The 19137-nt window shown below is 51.1% G+C and overlaps 2 protein-coding genes across 2 annotated transcripts; one reads left to right on the top strand and one right to left on the bottom strand.

Moving 5' to 3' along the window:
• Positions 1-8209: 8209 nt before the first annotated feature.
• On the bottom strand, positions 8210-9148 carry LOC123169725 (GRF-interacting factor 1). Its single transcript, XM_044587594.1, has 2 exons — positions 8827-9148; positions 8210-8725 (listed from the first exon to the last, which is right to left on the bottom strand). Exons 1-2 carry the CDS (start codon positions 8926-8928, stop codon positions 8513-8515), a joined length of 315 nt encoding a protein of 104 aa, XP_044443529.1. The 5' UTR covers positions 8929-9148; the 3' UTR covers positions 8210-8512.
• Positions 9149-12004: 2856 nt separating this feature from the next.
• Positions 12005-12886, top strand: LOC123168297 (uncharacterized). The gene has a single exon (XM_044586169.1). The coding sequence runs from the start codon at positions 12041-12043 to the stop codon at positions 12632-12634; it is 594 nt and encodes a 197-aa protein (XP_044442104.1). The 5' UTR covers positions 12005-12040; the 3' UTR covers positions 12635-12886.
• The last annotated feature ends 6251 nt before the right edge of the window (positions 12887-19137 follow it).

The following is a 19137-nucleotide window of genomic DNA, read 5'->3' as shown; positions in this document are numbered from 1 at the left end:
CATTTTCAGCCCTTGGAACATCTCATATGCTCCGTGCTGCTCAAAACGCTTTTGGAGCCCCGGTTCTAAGCTGTAAAGCATGCCGCACTGAACCAGGGAGTAATCATCACTACGCGACTGCCAGGCGTTCATAACGTCTTGAGTTGCTGGGAAAACAGGTGCTTCACCTAGCGGTGCATCAAGGACATATGCTTTCTTGGCAGCTATGAGGATAATCCTCAGGTTACGGACCTAGTCCGTGTAGTTGATGCCATCGTCTTTCAGCTTGGTTTTCTCTAGGAACGCGTTGAAGTTGAGGGCAACATTAGCGTGGGCCATTTGATCTACAAGACATATTGTAAAGATTTTTAGACTAAGTTCATGATAATAAAGTTCATCTAATCAAATTATTAACGAACTCCCACTCAGACAGACATCCCTCTAGTCATCTAAGTGATACATGATCCGAGTCAACTAGGCCGTGTCCGATCATCACGTGAGACAGACTAGTCATCATCGGTGAACATCTTCATGTTGATCGTATCTGCTATACAACTCATGTTCGACCTTTCGGTCTCTTGTGTTCCGAGGCCATGTCTGTACATGCTGGGCTCGTCAAGTCAACCTAAGTGTATTGCGTGTGTAAATCTGGCTTACACCCGTTGTATGCGAACGTTAGAACCTATCACACCCGATCATCACGTGGTGCTTCGGAACAACGAACTTTCGCAACGATGCACAGTTAGGGGGAACACTTTCTTGAAATTTTAGTGAGGGATCATCTTATTTATGCTACCGTCGTTCTAAGCAAATAAGATGTAAAACATGATAAACATCACATGCAATCAAATAGTGACATGATATGGCCAATATCATTTTGCTCCTTTTGATCTCTATCTTCGGGGCGCCATGTTCATCATCGTCACCGGCATGACACCATGATCTCCATCATCACGATCTCCATCATCGTGTCTTCATGAAGTTGTCTCGCCAATTATTACTTCTACTACTATGGCTAACGGTTAGCAATAAAGTAAAGTAATTACATGACGTTTCAGTTGACACGCGGGTCATAAATAAATTAAGACAACTCCTAGGCTCCTGCCGGTTGTCATACTCATCGACATGCAAGTCGTGATTCCTATTACAAGAACATGATCAATCTCATACATCACATCCTTCTGGCCATATCACATCACATGACACTTGCTGCAAAAACAAGTTAGACGTCCTCTAATTGTTGTTGCAAACTTCTACGTGGCTGCTATAGGTTTCTAGCAAGAACGATTCTTACCTACGCCAAAACCACAACGTGATATGCCAATTTCTATTTACCCTTCATAAGGACCCTTTTCATCGAATCCGATCTGACTAAAGTGGGAGAGACAGACACCCGCAAGCCACCTTATGCAACTAGTGCATGTCAGTCGGTGGAACCTGTCTCACGTAAGCGTACGTGTAAGGTCGGTCCGGGCCGCTTCATCCCACGATGCCGCCGAATCAAGATAAGACTAGTAACGGCAAGTAAATTGACAAAATCAACGCCCACAACAACTAGTGTTCTACTCGTGCATAGAAACTACTCATAAACCTGGCTCATGATGCCACTGTTGGGGATCGTAGCAGAAATTTAAAATTTTCTACGCATCACCAAGATCAATCTATGGGTCATCTAGCAACGAGACAGAGGAGTGCATCTACATACCCTTGTAGATCGCGAGCGGAAGCGTTCAAGAGAACGGGGTTGATGGAGTCGTACTCGTCGTGATCCAAATCACCGATGATCCTAGCGCCAAACGGACGGCACCTCCGCGTTCAACACACGTACGGTTGGGAGAGACGTCTCCTCCTTCTTGATCCAGCAAGGGGAAGGAGAGGTTGATGGAGATCCAGCAGCACGACAGCGTGGTGGTGGAAGCAGCGGGGATCTCGACAGGGCTTCGCCAAGTTCAGGGAGAGGGAGAGGTGTTACGGGGGGAGAGGGAGGCGCCAGGGGCTTGGGTGCGCAGACCTCCCTCCCCCCTTTATATAGGGGCCCTTGGGGGGTGCCGGCCCCTGGAGATCCCATCTCAAGGGGGGGCGGCGGCCAAGGGGGGGAACTTGCCCCCCAAGTCAGGTGGGGCGCCCCCCACCCCCAGGGTTTCCAACCCTAGGCGCAGGGGGAGGCCCATGGGGGGCGCACCAGCCGACCAGGGGCTGGTTCCCTTCCCACTTCAGCCCATGGGGCCCTCCGGGATAGGTGGCCCCACCCGGTGGACCCCCGGGACCCTTCCGGTGGTCCCGGTACAATACCGGTGACCCCCGAAACTTTCCCGGTGGCCGAAACTGGACTTCCTATATACAAACCTTTACCTCCGGACCATTCCGGAACTCCTCGTGATGTCCGGGATCTCATCCGGGACTCCAAACAACTTTCGGGTTACCGCATACTAATATCTCTACAACCCTAGCGTCACCGAACCTTAAGTGTGTAGACCCTACGGGTTCGGGAGACACGCAGACATGACTGAGACGACTCTCCGGTCAATAACCAACAGTGGGATCTGGATACCCATGTTGGCTCCCACATGCTCCTCGATGATCTCATCGGATGAACCACGATGTCGAGGATTCAAGTAATCCCATATACAATTCCCTTTGTCAATCGGTATGTTACTTGCCCGAGATTCGATCGTCGGTATCCCAATACCTTGTTCAATCTCGTTACCGGCAAGTCACTTTACTCGTTCCGTAATGCATGATCCTGTGACTAACTACTTAGTCACATTGAGCTCAATATGATGATGCAATACCGAGTGGGCCCAGAGATACCTCTCCGTCATACGGAGTGACAAATCCCAGTCTCGATCTGAGCCAACCCAACAGACACTTTCGGAGATACCTGTAGTGCACCTTTATAGCCACCCAGTTACGTTGTGACGTTTGGTACACCCAAAGCATTCCTACGGTATCCGGGAGTTGCACGATCTCATGGTCTAAGGAAATGATACTTGACATTAGAAAAGCTTCAGCAAACGAACTACACGATCTAGTGCTATGCTTAGGATTGGGTCTTGTCCATCACATCATTCTCCTAATGATGTGATCCCGTTATCAATGACATCCAATGTCCATGGTCGGGAAACCATAACCATCTATTGATCAACGAGCTAGTCAACTAGAGGCTCACTAGGGACATGTTATGGTCTATGTGTTCACACATGTATTACGATATCCGGATAACACAATTATAGCATGAACAAAAGACAATTATCATGAACAAGGAAATATAATAATAACCATTTTATTATTGCCTCTAGGGCATATTTCCAACACCCAGGACCGGCTTGCATCCTCGGTCGGCGGCTTCTTATCCCCTCCTTTGTGATTAGGTGAGATTGCTAACTTTTGAAGATTGATAGACTTATTAGGGTTAAATTTAGAGGTTAAAGCGTGCGCAGTTGGTCATTCAGGCTATATATTACTTCTTCACTGTTAAAACAGATTTGTGGTTATATGTTGTGTATTAGAATCAAGGTATTTTTACTGGTCAACCAAATTTTCGAAATCGATCGGTTACCCGATATTTTGTTGGACCCCGAAGTTTCTTGCTAGACGTTTGGGTATTGTCAAATAGAACACTAATACATATTTTAAAACAACATCGCTCCTAGACTCTGGAAGTGCTTTCGAGGTTAAATACTATATATTCTGCTGGTAAATGAATATGAATTCAAAATTCGTTTAAATACTTGGGGGAAGGCAAAAATAATAGTTTTCTTTTTCAAAACCGGTTCTATCGGAAAGAGACCGGTATAAAAAACGTGGTCCAAACTATGGATTTTAATTTTTAGATTATATACCTAGGCTTAAATTTGCCCAGGCTCCACAAAATTTCTGGCTCCGCCCCTGCATGGAGGTGTGCTCGAACTTCGGCTCCATGCCTGAGATGCAGAATGAATCAAATGCAGTGCTCATGAAAGCCAGTAAAGAAGAGCTGAAGACGCTGATTCCTGACCCAGCGAAGGGCGCGATGGCAGTTGAAATTATTCGCTGGGCCATGAATTAGGCCGTCTCCGTCGACCCTAAACAGAGGAAGAAGTGGTGCAAGTACAAGACCTACTGGGCTCCTAATGACCGTCGTGCCGCAGTGTACTGGGAGACGGCTATCGCGCCGCCGGCGGTCATCGGCGGGGAGTCTAAGGAGGAGGAAGAAGAAGCGGTGCAGATGCCAGCAAGGGCGCCGGAGCCAAGCCGTCGTTCCTGGCAGATCGACCTCGACTCCGCCGAGGACGACGACCCGCCGGCCCGCACGGCGATGAAGAAGAAGATGACGGCCAGCGGCTCGACCAGCCGCTCCGCACGCCGGTGACGGCTACCGCGGTCAGCCGGTGTCCGTTGTCCACCCTCTATCCCCCAATCCCCCTTTTGCATTCCGATCTTGCATGTATGAACTCGTATGAACTAGTATGAACTACCCCTATGCTTATCTACATATTCCCCATCCCCCTCCGCCGTCGATCGAATCTATCGCCGTGGATCGAATCTAGCGTGCAGGTCGAAGAGATAGAAGTGCTTACCACCATTGATGGAGCCCAGTGGTCTTCTTCCTCTGCTCCGATCCGCCGCCGCCGGTGATGGAGTCCGGTGGTGTTCTTCCTCTGCTCCGATCCGCCGCAGCCGGTGAGAGTCGGGAGAGTGGGGAAGAGTGGGGAGAGGGAGCAGTGAGGGACGGTGAGGCTAATAACTGCCGGCGCTTCGGGAAGCAACGCGGCTTCTCGAGCGTGGCCGCGCGCGTGCAGCCGCCGCCGCCCACGTGAACCGCTCGGGCCTGGCCCTGGAGAAACTGCCTATTTCGTGGGTTTCCAGTGAGTCAGGCCCAGAGCTGCTTTAAGTTCCGTGCGATGCAGGCCCAATAATAAAAACAGACAACCAAACAGCCCACACACATCCCGCGCGGGCCTGGTTGGGCTCGATGCGGGCAACCAAACACGCCCTAGGAGTATGCTCCAAATAGGCGCTGCATGAACCACTGCTATTAGCATGCTGCAGAACCGCGTTTGGCTTGGGCCTTTGGGTTGACTTTTGTTTTACAAATTGGCGTAGGAACGACGCGAGGTAAGCAGGGGAATTGATCAATTTCGGAGGCGGAGGCGAGGAGAAACTTTGTTGGGGTCAAGTGCGGGTTCAAGGCATGTGGTCACATCCACTGGCAGGAAGGAGGAGACGCGACAGGGCTCGACTTTGAGCTATCCGTTCTGCTATATGTCTTTCCTTTCATTCACGTGGGTCGCGTTGCATCGATCTTTTCATTGCTGTTACCGCTAACCGTAAACCCGCGATCAAGGCGACGCTAGAATAGACACAGCTTTTTAGAGCATCTCCAGCCGCGTCCTCAGAAAGGCCTTCCCAAACGATTTTTTCGCGCCGGCGCCGAGAAAAACGGCCCAGTCGCGCCACCCGGAGCCCGATTTTCGCCGGCTTGGGCCGAAATCAACACCGGTGGACCCAGGCCGAACCCGACACGCTGGGGGGGCGTCGGGGCGAGTTGTTTTGGCGCGAAGCAGCCGCGGGCGCGCCGAGTCAGCGAGACGGGCGCTTCGTCGCCCTCATCGCCTCGGTTCCCGCGGGAATCAATGCCAAGACTGCCGCGCTGCCGCCGCCGGTCAGCCTTGCCATTGATTCCTCACGGGCGGCGCGTCACAGGGTGGCGCGCCAACGCCTCCCCTCCTGCGCACGCGTACACACGGGCGCGGCTATATAAACCGGTGTCCTCCCTCGCCTCTGGTCACACCAGTCCTAGCCGCCGAGCGCTACCTCTCCCGTGCGCCGCCGCTGAGCCCTCCCTCTCCCTCTCTCGTGCGCCGCCGCCGAGCCCTACCTCTCCCTCTCCCGATGGCCGAACGTTTCCCCGGTGACGAGGCGGCGGCCAACAGCTTCGGCCGCCGCTCTCTCCGCAAACAGGAGTCGTGGCACCTGTTCGAGGCCAACATCCCGACGACGCCGGACATGCGCGCCGGGCCGACGGGGTGGAGGCTCAGCAACGGGGGAGTGCCCATTCCCCCGTTGCCCGACGCCGTGGCGCGCGCACCCTACTTCGCCGCCGAGGTAGAGATCGTGTGCTCCTCCCTCACCGACGAGCAGCTCGCCCTGCCCAGTACGTCGCCGACAACCACGCAGCATGGGCGGCGTACTTCGAGCGCCGTCAGCAGCAGAGGCTGGCGTCCACCAACGGGGCGCCGGTGGTGGGCGGCACGAAGAACAGCGAGGGGCGCCACCTATGGTGGGGCGTCTCCGGCCGCATGCTCGAGGGCGTGCTGACGCACCTTGAGGGCGGCAACAACCCGCCGCTAGCGTACCCTCCCCCGGCGAGGGCGGCCGCCCCGGCCCAACGCCGACGCGCCGGGCAATGGATGCACAGGAGGTTCGGCTCCTCCTTGTCTTCCTCCTCGCACTCTTCTTCCCACTCCTCCGGCTCTCCGGCGCTGCTCGGCGTCAAGGCCGAGCCTGCGGCGGAGACGCCGCTCGGCCGGCGCACTCGCAGCCCCGGCATCGTTATCAACGAGGGCGGCCGGCGCGCCTCCTCGTCGGCTCCTCCGCGCTTCGTGCCGGTGAAAACGGAGCCGAGTCTCCCCGCCGTGAAGACGGAGCACGGCGACGTGGAGCTCAACGACGACGCGGCCCTGGAATGGGCGCGCACAGACTCCCTGAAGATGGTGAGGGAGCGCCAGTGCACCGCCCTTCGGCGGTTCGAGCAGCGCCGCCGGGGCCGCGACGAAGGAGGAGTCGTTGTCATCGAAGACAGCGACGATGACGACATGCCGCCGCCACCAGTCCACCATGGCGACGCCGGTCAGGGGTCCACTAGGGACGGCCGCGTCAAGGAGGAGAAGGCCGACGACGACGACGGCGGCGAGGATGGCGGCGACGACGGCGACTACTCGGCGTTCAGCGATTTCTTTTTTAGTTATATTTGCTATGTAGCGCGTCGCGAATATGTCTAATATATGCCAAAGTTTGCCGAAATTTAGTCGTGTTTAACCGAACTTCGCCGAACGTTTTTTTTTCTGAAAAAATTAGACGCATCTGGGGTGGCCCTGGGGCCGGCGACTGGGGACCAACTCGCCCCAGGCTTTTTTTTTGCGTCGGCTCGCCCCCAGGCGGCTATTTTAGGCGCGGGGGGGCAACGGCTGGAGATGCTCTTAACTTTCCGTTTCCAGGGAGCTCCGTACCATAGGTGGTATGATGAGTCGACGACGGCCGGCGGTCCTTGATTTGAGTCGCGTCACCGCGTCAGGTGGCCAAATACCATTGGAAATGTACCACCTCTAGTTGGACGTCCGTACGTATTTGCAAGCGGAGAGTGCTGCGACTGAAGACAAGGTGTGAACGGCGCGATACTGTGATAGATACGTGCGGGTTCATGCAGAGTACGGGCAGCGGTGCATTCTCGGAGCTGAGAAGCACGACCGCGTCACACACTTGCAGCCCATGCGGCCATGCCCCATGTGGGAAAGAAATGTGGGAGTACAAGTACTACAGTATATTATTTTATCGTTGCCGTTGATCGAACACTGGACCCTCTACTCTACGTTGGCCACGACAAAAACGTGGAATGGACCACGCGAAGAGACCTGCTTCGCCGGCCGTCCGATCCGCTACAGCCGCGCTAGGCTGGCCGTGATGCTCGGAGTCAACGATCGATCGGGGACAGGGAGCACGAGGCAGTCGACGTACGCGGTACGCTAATTCCGTTCTGTCCTCGCGCCGCAAGATCGATCAAGCCTGCTCCCTCCCGCACGTGGTGCCAGGCAGTAGCACAACGTTTTAGAAAATCCCGTCGAGTCTACTGATCGCACACTTTTTAGAAAATGAAATGCGGCGCAGCCAGGCAGTAGCACAACCGCACCGCATCTGCATGCATGGCATTTCTCGTCCCGAAGCAGGAGAAACCGGCCGGAAAGTGAAAGCAAACACGTCGCGTCGCGTCGCGTAGGCTGTAGGCTGATACGTAGATACGAATACGATACGCCCTAGTGGAGTGCGCACCAGCTCTGGCGACCGACCGGACCGGCAGGGCCGCCGCTCGGGGCGCACAGCGCGCCGCACCAGTGATGAAAGCGAAAAGCGGCGGAGGCAGAGAGAGGACCCGCGGTTTCGTGCGTGACGGGCCCGTGAGTCACTCACGCGGGCCGAAAACGTACAAGAGGAAAGTAGTGCTAGGTATATTCGTAAAACCCAAATACGTAGAGTACTCCAGGTCATACGTACGTACATATCCAAAAGAAAAGAGGTAATAGCACTGCAGGTCCCTGAACTTGTCATGGAGGTGATGGTTTGGTCCTCAAACTTGAAAAGGCTGATTATTTGGTCCTTGAACTTGTCATGGAAGTGCAAGTTTGGTCCTGGGTGAATCACAGCTCGCCAAGTGGAGCCAGCTGGGCTGGGCCGGTCAGCGCCGCGCATTTTGCAGTTTGCCCCCTGCCTTTAGCCCTAATCAACCCGCACTATCCACCTGCAGGCCATGTCGCCGCCGCCGCCGCCCATGCTGGCCTCACCGTGACCCGGTGGTCGTGCCGGAGGACATCCCCAGCTGGCCGTGCACGGCCGCCTTGTGCTGCTGCTGCTGCTGCTGGAGGGGCGAGATGGCCTGCTGCGCGTACATCATCGACGACCGCGCCGCCATCGGCGACTGCGGCGACATCATCTGCGCCGACTGCTGCGGCATGTACCGCGGCTCGGACTGCATCATCAGGTTGGACGGGTACTGCGCGCAACCACGCCAAAGCGATCAAGAGATTCATTCAGGCGTCCAACAACTCCAGAAAAACAAGAACCGCAACAAGGCCAGCCTCAACGAGAACTCACCTGAGACAGCGACGCTGTCTGCGGCGGCTGGCTGGCTGCGATGGCGGCGAGGTACATGAGGTTCTGCTGGAGCTTAGCTTGGTTCCTGCAGCACCGCAGCATTAAGTGCTAGGCAAAACAAGGCCCAGCGTGCCGGAGCTGTAGCCTGTTGGGCAAGGGCTTGATAGGATAGGCTGTTGGCAGTAGATCTTTTGTATCTGTGCATGCAACACCCTAATCTCCTGTCTGGCACCTAATTGATAATAGATGCTTGTGTTTTCATATGCTGTGCTCTACTGACTGATATGGGAAAACATCCAGAACATGGAGGTGTTGGCACCCAGCTGTGATGCAGTACTATGCAGCATTTGTGAGTGTCTCTAATCTCTGAAACGATGTTGCTAAGAACTACAGTCTTCCATGAATTATTAGGTGCAAATGCACATTTCCGTCAGTTGATGTTGAATCCATTGGCCCTGATCTTTGCTTCGTTTTTCCTATAAGTTGGCTGGACCGGAAGGGCCTAATGTACTGTTTCAGGACTGAATACCGAAAACTGCTGTACCGAAAGAAGTGAGCAATTCAGCTCCTACTGATGTATACGTATGGTTCAGACTTCAGAGGGGAGATAATATGCCCATCTTTTTGACAAGATAGGAAACACAGAATTCCACAAGGCATCAGAATATTTTTTAAAGATCTGAGGCCACATCAGAAACGCAACCAGATACCTAATACATTTTCATGCATTTCAGAGCCCACTGCACTGTTTCATGACAAAATACAAGAAACTGTTGTACCGAAAGAAGTGAGCAACTCAAATTCTACTGATGTATACGTATGGTTCAGAAGGAAGATAATATGATGATCTTTTCGACAAGATAGGTAACAAAGAATACCACAAGGCGTCAGAATATTTTTTAAAGAAAATCTCTTACATTTGCGATTTTGCTACTCGTGAGTCGTCTGAACAGTACTCCATCAATCTAAGTCTCTGAAGAAAGAATAGACTGGGATATAATTTTCGTATAGCTTATGTAGCTTTCTGTACGTCCATCAATCTAAGTCTCTGAAGAAAGAAGAGATACATTTCAGAGCTCACCAAGCATCTGTGGCCAGGCTAATATAATAACCAACGTGCTTAAAAAAACTGCCTCCTTGGATGATCACATGTTTTTTGTTTGCTTGGGTTTCAGTCTGAAATCTAGCATGACAATTCCAGAGCCTCGATCTCACATCCCAGTAAATAGCTGACACTTGTCTCTCGTCAGTGCTACGCGATAGAAACAAAAGATATGCATCTATTCTTACCTAGTCTTGGTTCCCAAGTGCAATCGAACTCTAACACGTTAACTATGGATTAGCACGGACCGATTAAGCTAATCAACTGTTTTTTAACAGCCAAGCTGGGCAATCTTGGAACGTCTCCTGTGCTTGATAAACTGTCACGGCCGACAGATCCTGTCAATAACCCTACAGTTGTATTCAGTAGTATTCAAGATATGCCTTGACTGAAATGTGTTACTAACATAAAAAAGTTCCTTGGGCGTTGGAACTGTGCAAGGCAAGGACAAGCGCACAGCCGTGAAGCCAACTTTAGGGACCTAGCAGTCAAATACCAATGGCACAAGCGAACCTACATTCCTACTACCCACATGAACTTGGACCAGATCATGAACTCGTTTCCTTTGATAGAAGATTGCATATGATGCACCTGCTAAGAAAAGGGGGGCAAGATTTAATGGCGGTTTGCCAGGCCAGATGCAGGGAACGCAGGCCTGGCATGGTTACTACTTTGCCAAAAATACTGGCGTGATCATGGGCGCCGCGGCACCGACCAAAACAAGCTGAAAATAGTAGGATTTTTGCGAGAAGGGAGGAAATGATAGAAGGGGACAAGAAAGACAGCAACAGTTTGAACTGAAGATGAAATCAGGCGTGAGGGACCATGGATAACAGATCTCAATATAAAAATACACATGAAGGGTATCTAGACTAGACTTTAGGATGGGGAGAAGAATAGGCAGCAAGAATAATAAGAGGGGGTCAAGAATAATAAGAGTTAATTCAGGTGGGTAGTGCGGGTTGATTAGTGCTAAAGGCAGGAGGCAAACTGCAAAATGCACGGCGCTGACCGACCTAGCCCAGCTGGCTCCACTTGACGAGCTGTGATTCGCTCAGGACCAAACTTGCACTTCCATAACAAGTTCAAGGACCAAATAATCACCTTTTTCAAGTTTGAGGATCAAACCATTACCTCCATGACAAGTTCAGGGACCTGCGGTGCTATTGCCTCAAAAGAAAACAAGGTGCGGCGATGCGTTAGGTTCGCCGCCGCGTCAGCACCCACGCGCCGACCCCATCAGCCCAGCCGGCCCTGGTTTTTGTTTCCGTCCTGGACTCCTGGTTGAATTGAATCGTTCTCGTCCGTGGACTTTGCGACCGAGTCCCTGCGGAGGTGCTATTTTACAGGACAAAGCAGGTGGCTTTCTTTCTTGGGGGAGAGGCCAGGCGTATTTGTGGTTTGACTACCAAATAAACTACTCCAGGCTGACCAAAAATGGCATTCACCAGGTTGACCTGGAAACAAAAATTGTTTTCTGGTCACCGCCTTCAGGCTGTCTTTACAATAACATTAACTGATGGTACAGCTCGGTTGGATGAGTCGGTGTCTCATACTTAATTATCTTGGTTGAAGCACGGTGGAGACAGCTATGCGGTACTGGGTTCCTCCTGGCAGCTCACCCCAGTGCCATTTAGCAAATGATGCGGCAAATGTGTATTGCCATATATTTGATGAATGAACAGGAGAGGACTATCATTTCCAACAGAAATAAACCCAGTAGTGTAATTTTTCGTTTGGCTTGGCCCCGATCTTCAAACAAGATACCATGTTCCCGGTGGCGAAAGTAATTTTATAGTTCATAACTGTAGAGAAAGTTAAAACATACAATTTGATATTTTGCATTAATTTTACGCAAGCACAGTGTGCAACGTTTAAGTGGCAGAAAACAAAGGAGTCCTCCCTCTATCACCATGAGAAACTGAGAATCTAGAAGGAGCAATAAGCTCACAATAACACAAAACCAAGGGAGCTAAGTGCAAAGGCATGTCAACTCGTTTCCAGATTCAACTGTCGTCCACGTTCGGCGCGTGGTCTATATATCCATCTTCTTTCCGCGTCCAGTCGTCACCAAACACCAAAACCATTCATCCCGTATTCAAAAAACCGTGGATGGGATCAGGTCTCTCTCACAGCCACCGGAGCAGCGTCGCGCCTCAGCAGCAGCCGTCGTCGGCCCGCGTCATCGCCGCCGACGGCTCGCTGACGGAGTTCGCCACCGCCTCCTCCTCCCCCGTCACCGTCTCCGACGTCCTCGGCGACAATGCGGGAGACTCGTTCTTCCTGTGCAGCTCCGACGTGCTCTACTTCGACGAGGACGTGCCGGCGCTCGGCGGCGGCGAGCTGCTCCGTCCCGGCCAGATATACTTCGTGCTTCCCCAGGCGATGCTCGGGCGGCCCCTGTCGAGCGCCGACATGGCGGCCATGGCGGTGCGGGCCAGCGAGGCGCTGGCGGCGAGAGCGCGGCCGCGTGGACGCGGCGCCGGCATCAGGAAGGTGCGCGTCACCCCGGTGCACGCCGAAGGCGGGCGTGGTGGCGTGGACGCACAGGTCAACGCGAAGCTGAACGAGAGGACTCTTGGAGAGTACTCTGTGAAAGCCTATGGTAGTCCGGCGAGGATTGCCAAGAAGGCTGCCATGGCGGCGTTTTCGCCGGTGAAGAGGGCGCTCAAGCCGCTCAGCACCATCCAAGAAGATGCGGAGTGACGCAATGCTCACAAGAACAACGCCAAGCGACGCCGAGTGATAAAAATGGAAGGAAATTACTACAAGATCTTTTATAGGATTTTTTTGGTCTTTTTTTGTATTAACCGTTTTTTGGAACAGTGATGTTGGTGAGGAAAATTTAAAAAGATAGGAGTAGTAGTATATAAGAATGTCGTTTGTTTCATTTGCCATTGTACATGTATTTGGTAACAAAGGGAAATTAAATCGGAAAACTTTGTTTTTACCACTCTAGTTTTTGCCAACTTTGCTTATGCCACTCTAGAATTTGACATTTCACTTTTGCCACTCTTAGCTTTTGACAATATATCACTTTTGCCATTCCATGGCAAAAGCAAAAAATTTAGAGTGGCAATTGTGATACATGTCAAAAACTAAGAGTGGCAAAAGTGAAATGAAAAAATTATCGTTTTTGCCACGGAATGGCATTTGTGATGTATTATCAAAAGCTAAGAGTGGCAAAAGTGAGATGTCAAATTCTAGAGTGGCATAAGCAAAGTTGGCAAAAACTAGAGTGACAAAAACAAAGTTTTCCTAAATTAAATGCGGTCCCATATATATGATTTGTTCATACTTCTACCGTTCTTTTGAGGGGCATATATCTACTTTTCTTAATTGTGCTGGGCAGTCAAAGGTGGCGGCCTTGAGTGAGCCTATTTCGCCATCGTTGAAGGAGCAAACCGCAATCTTGACATGTTGAGATACATTGCGGAGCTTGATGAGTTGAAGCATCCTAAACCGGCAGTTCCCGCACCTCCCAGACCTATTCGGCAACACAGGTCATGGCAGCCACCTCTTGCGGGTGTGGCCAAAATAAACATTGACGACGGACTTGCGTAATGGGGAGTCCGATTCATCTGGGCGGTATATGTATGAAACATAAGGGTATATTCCTGGGTCTTCAACTATAGTCTTCCCCAACATTAACAATCCTGCAAGCCTTGAGGCCCCTGCGCGCCGAGAAGCTCAAGCCCTGGCTCACGATCTCCTTCTACAGAAGGTTATTATTCCATGTGACTGTCAAACAATGGTAGAAGAAGTTAAGCATGGAAATACTGACATGTATGATGCTATAATTAGGGAGATCAGGGCAGCTCACCTTATGTTTGAGACCTGTGAGGTTATCTTTGAAGGTTGCAAGAACAACTAGAATGCTCATAGTTTGGCTAAGTACTTAGTTTCGCTTAATCAGGTCACCATTTGTGACTTGGTACTTCCCATCCCTTTTGTATTCCAATGAACATTATTGATCCATAAACTTAGCCTTTTCTCCTAAAAAATATGTTAAATAGCACAATATACTTTTCCGTTATACCCGAAAGCTACCTTTATAATCACCCAGTTACGAAATGACATTTGGCAGCCCCAAAGTAACCATCTGATATCTAGGTATACGATAGTCTCATGGTCTAAGAATGTAAGTAAGCGTTAACATTTTATGCGAAAATATCGACAACATATTGGCGACGTGATCTCGCAGTATTTCATAAGCTGGGTCTATCCATCACCACTGTTACCTAACAATGTGTTCTCATTATTGCAGGCATCGCTGTTACAATAACAATGCTCATGGTTAGGAAAACAGAATCATCAACAATACATGAGTTTGTCTAGAGGCCGAACTAGATCTATTTGGTATTTATCTTTCACACATGTGATAAGTTTTCCTCTAAATCTCACATTCAAAAACCATTGCAACTATAGCACATAAATACAAACTCAATTATGAAAATGAAAATACAATAATAACAACAACTTATTTTTGTCTTTTCAATAATATATTGGTCTAACTCATGTGGAACCAAAGTTATACACCTTGCCATGCATGAATGGGCCAACTGGCCCTCCAAAATTTATTCTAGAAAGTCGTTGATGAACCTAGTAGCTTGAAGAAGCAGCGTCTGGAAAGTAGTCGACGTAGACCCAAAAACACTAACGACCAAATCTTGATCGATTGTCATCCTAGAGAAGGTGACACCGTGAGGGCCAGAGGACAATCCCAAATCCGAGCAGACATAGGAGGAGGACACAAACCTCGCAAGTTCCCCAACTAAGCCGTATCTGGTTGATCTTCATCAGATGGAGAGGAACCGCGGACAAAATCACGTCATGGCATCGACCTTCTGTAGGACTCCGTCAGTCACAAATGAAACAAAGACAAAAAAAGAGGCCCATGATCTGCCCCTGGCCGAATCTTCACATGTCCACCGCGGATGCTAAATACATTGTCGGAACAAGAATAGGAGGGGTGTTAGGGCATATATCTTCCTTAGTGGTTTTGGTGATTGGTGACAATGCTTTTGCGGACTAATCGTGTGCATTGAGTATTTTAGATGATCTATCATATGGTACAAGAAAATATATGCCCCTCGGAGATATAGAGTCGAGACGGTTATTTTTCCTGTGTTTGTTTTTTGATGGACTTGAGTCGTAGGAAAACCGTACTATTAAGAGGGGGTCCGCTTCGAAAAGGTTTGGGCGGAATCTACAGCCGGACTTGGCAAATCTGACCTCCTATACGCCCGCGGGCGCGTCCGCGGAAAGTGAGGGAGTCCTGGATTTGGGGGTCCTCGGGTGTCCAGTCTATTCGATATGGGCCGGACTGATGGGCCGTGAAGATAAAGTAAGAAGACTATCCCCCGTGTCCGGGTAGGACTCCTATATGCGTGGACAGCAAGTTTGGCGTTCGGATGTGTTATTTCCTTCCTCTTCCAACCGACTCTGTAGAACCCTAGGCCCCTCTGGTGTGTATATAAACCGGAGGGTTTAGTCCATAGTGGGCATCAGAATAATCATAGGCTAGACAGCTAGGGTTTAGCCATTACGATCTTGAGGTAGATCAACTCTTGTAACCCCTATATTCATCGAATACAATCAAGCAGGACGTAGGGTTTTACCTCCATTAAGAGAGCTCGAACCTGGGTAAACATTGTGTCCCCATTGTCCCTTGCTACCATTGATCCTTAGACTCACAGCTTGGGCCCCCCTACCCGAGATCTGCCTGTTTTGACACCGACAGAAAGCGCCCGACGGCCCCTCATATGTTGCGCCCCACATCAACATACCTCAAATGCCGATCCTCAAATCCATGCAATCCATGAACGTCGATCATACGATTGTCCGAATTCAACAGTTTGAAACAAACCAAAGCAAATCATAGTTCAACAAATTGGACATGCCAAAATGAAATCAATGTTCGAACGTGACAGATGGCTTTCGATCACTGGCCGAGCGCCTGCTCCAGGTGGAATGCGTCCTGCTCGTCCTGCTCCGCCTACATCCGGGTTGCGTGCTCCGACTGCATCTAGGCCGCATGATCTGCTATCGTTGCCGTCCTCGCCGCCTCATACTCCCTGCGGTCATTGATCTCCTTGTCCGCAAGCCACTTCTTCGCATGCTCATCCAAGAGGGTTTCGTCTGCCAACATGATCTTCGCATCCTCCACATCCCGTGCGATTTGCAACCTCTCCCTCTCAAGCTCTATCTCGCCAAATGCCTTGGCCTTCTCGGTTTCCCATTTGATCGCCGCCTCTTGCTTCTCCAACTCGATCTTCTTCCTCTTAATTTTGAGCTTCTTCTTCGCCATCTGCCGATCCCACTCCATCCTGTCCTTTTGTGCATCCAACATGAGCTTGTACCTCTCCTACTTCTTGTTCTCCCTCGCCAAAAAATGCCCGTCCATGTGGACGACATTTTTGTAGCCGCGGCATCGTGGGAGGCCCATGCCTTCTCCCACTTGTTTCCCATGACTTGGCGGTTATCCTTTGGCATGGTGGCTCTTCCATTCGTGACGACAACATCATCCTCTTCATCGGCCAACCCGATTGGTAGGTAGGAGCTTGAGCCATCATTCCTCTTCTTGCCGGACTTGAGATCGTCCACAAGTTGGTTCCACCTCGGCTTGCCATTCAATATGATTCAAGAGAAAAAAGTCCACATTTCAACCCTGAACTAACCGGTCGGTTTGATTTACAACCCTCATCTTTGAAACCGGTTGAATTGCATCCTCAACTTACCACATAGTTCAAAAAACAACCCTTGACTCGGTTTTGAGTAGGTCAACCGGTTTTGACCAAGTCAAAGCTGATTGAGCAAGCCAACTCAGCATGATGAAAAAAAATATTGGATCGATCTCCTCTGTGTGACTCTGTCTCCACTCGACCCCGACCCTCTTCTCATCCCGTGATAGAGTCGCCGCCCCACCGCACCTGACTCCGCCTGCCACCAGCGACCGACACCGCTGCATCTCCGCCGCTTGCCCCACCCGCAATCCAGCTCGAGCCTCGCCCCGCCCCACTAGAGCCGCCGCCACCACCTCTGCCTAGGATGCCTCCACCCTGACCTGGTTTTGGCGGTAGTAGCGAGAGAACAAGGGGAGGGGTCGAGGAGGACCAGGAATTCACCCATATGATAACAGCAATGTGAGGAAGACAAAGGGAGCTCAGAGGAGTCGACCTCGTCAACAATGGCGGATGCCGGGGCATGGGTGTGTGGCGAGGTGGAGACGGAGATCTACGACAGAAGATGATCGATCGGAGGTGAAGAAGAGGGTCTCGGATCATTTGATTGGAGGCATCCCGCATGAATTGCCTGGACAAGGATGAAGAGGGGGCACAACGGAGCTATGGGACATGGCAGTGCTTTGAGGGGTGGCCGGTGGCTACGGTTGCGACGGTCAGCGGCGATGACTAGCTCGCGAGCACGTCCCTGGCATCGGGCTCGGGGCTCTGCTACCTTGCGGCTACAGCGCATGGCGGCGGTGTGGCGACGGCGCTGGTGTCCGGTCACCAGTGGCAGGGGTGATGATGGCAGCGGCCTTGGCATCCCAGACAACCCAACGCGGCTGTGGAGACTAGGTTGGGGGCACAACGCTATGGGTGGAACGAAGAGAAAGATAAGGGGGGAATATGTCAGGATGTGTGCGTGCATGTCCTGCTGAGTTGGTTATCCACTTAGCTTTGACCCGGTCAAAACCGCCGTTGGCCTGCTCAAAACCGGGTCGAGGGTTGTTTTTTGAACTATGTGGTAAGTTGAGGGTTCAATTCAACCGGTTTCAAAGATGAGGGTTGTAAATCAAACCGACTAGTTAGTTCAGGTTTGAAATGTGGACTTTTCTCGTGATCAAACAATGGCTAAAAGCAATCTGCTTCTTTTCCACCTCGTGATACGATGTGGCCGCCATCGCCGTCTAGCAAACAACATATGTATGAGCACGAGAATGCAAACACAAGAAGCATATACAAATGACCACAAGATGAAGGAATTGAGCTTACGTGAGTTGCCACACCCATCCCACTTTTAGAGTGTTTGGTCAATTGTGAGTAGTACCCGACGTACTTGTCCACTTTCCCTTGAATGACCCCCACCGATGTTGGAGAGATGCCACATTGCGGGTGGTCACGATAGCATGCGGCTCCACATACTCCTTTTGTTCATGACACTTCTTCCAAATTCTCCCAATACTTGTTCCCCTTTAGCTCAGTGCTGCATGTTGGATCCATCGTTGTGGACAACCAAGCTTTGACCAACAAGATGTCCTCAAATCTTGAGAATGCTGGACCTCTTGCCTTCACCGTCTTGGTCTTCTTCTTCCTCTTCTTGCGTGGATTGTGATACGTCTCCAACGTATCTATAATTTTTGATTGTTCCATGCTATTATATTATCTGTTCTGTATGTTTAATGGGCTTTAATATGCTCTTTTATATTATTTTTGGGACTAACCTATTAACCGGAGGCCCACTGCCACTTTCTATTTTTTTTGCCTATTTTAGAGTTTTGCAGAAAAGAAATACCAAACGGAGTCCAAACGGAATGAAACCTTCGCGATGATCTTTCTTGGACCGAAAACAATCCAGAAGACTTGGAGTTGAAGTTTGGAACTCCATGAGGAAGCCACGAGGCAGGAGGGCGCGCCTCCCACCCTCGTGGGCCCCTCGTAGCTCCACCGACGTACTTCTTTCGCCTATATATACTCTTATACCCTAGAAACACCAGGGAGAGTCTTGAAACCACTTTTCCACCGCCGCAACCTTCTGTACCCGTGAGATCCCATCTTGGGGCCTGTCGTGGTGGGAGCACGACAGATGCCAAGGGATGGCTAAAGAGAGGAGGAGGCTCGAGGGCGCTGGTGGACTCCAGAGGCGAGGTTGGCATGAGCGGGCGCGGGACGCCGGACATACCCAGGTTCGGGGCTCTCCGGAGAGATAATACCCCTAGTCCTGCCGAGTGTAGTTGGATGATCGATAGTACAATGTTGCTACTGGAGCTGTATGGAGGAGGAAGGAAGCTGGCCAAGGCTTGGGCTGCTCCTTCTCTCCGGCGTTGCTGTTTTGTGGCGAGTCCTATGCTTACTTGCTTTTCTCTCGTATGTGTTTTCTGCTTGCCCTCTCGCTCGCCCCCCCCGCTTGCCCCCCGAATGATCGTGGGCTCCCGGGGGGTTTTATAGTCCAACCCCCCGGGGGTACAATGGTAATGCTACAAGTCG

Source organism: Triticum aestivum, chromosome 7D (genome assembly GCF_018294505.1).
Source record: "Triticum aestivum cultivar Chinese Spring chromosome 7D, IWGSC CS RefSeq v2.1, whole genome shotgun sequence".
Classification (NCBI taxonomy): Eukaryota; Viridiplantae; Streptophyta; class Magnoliopsida; order Poales; family Poaceae; genus Triticum; species Triticum aestivum.
This window is presented reverse-complemented; position numbering and strand designations above follow the sequence as displayed.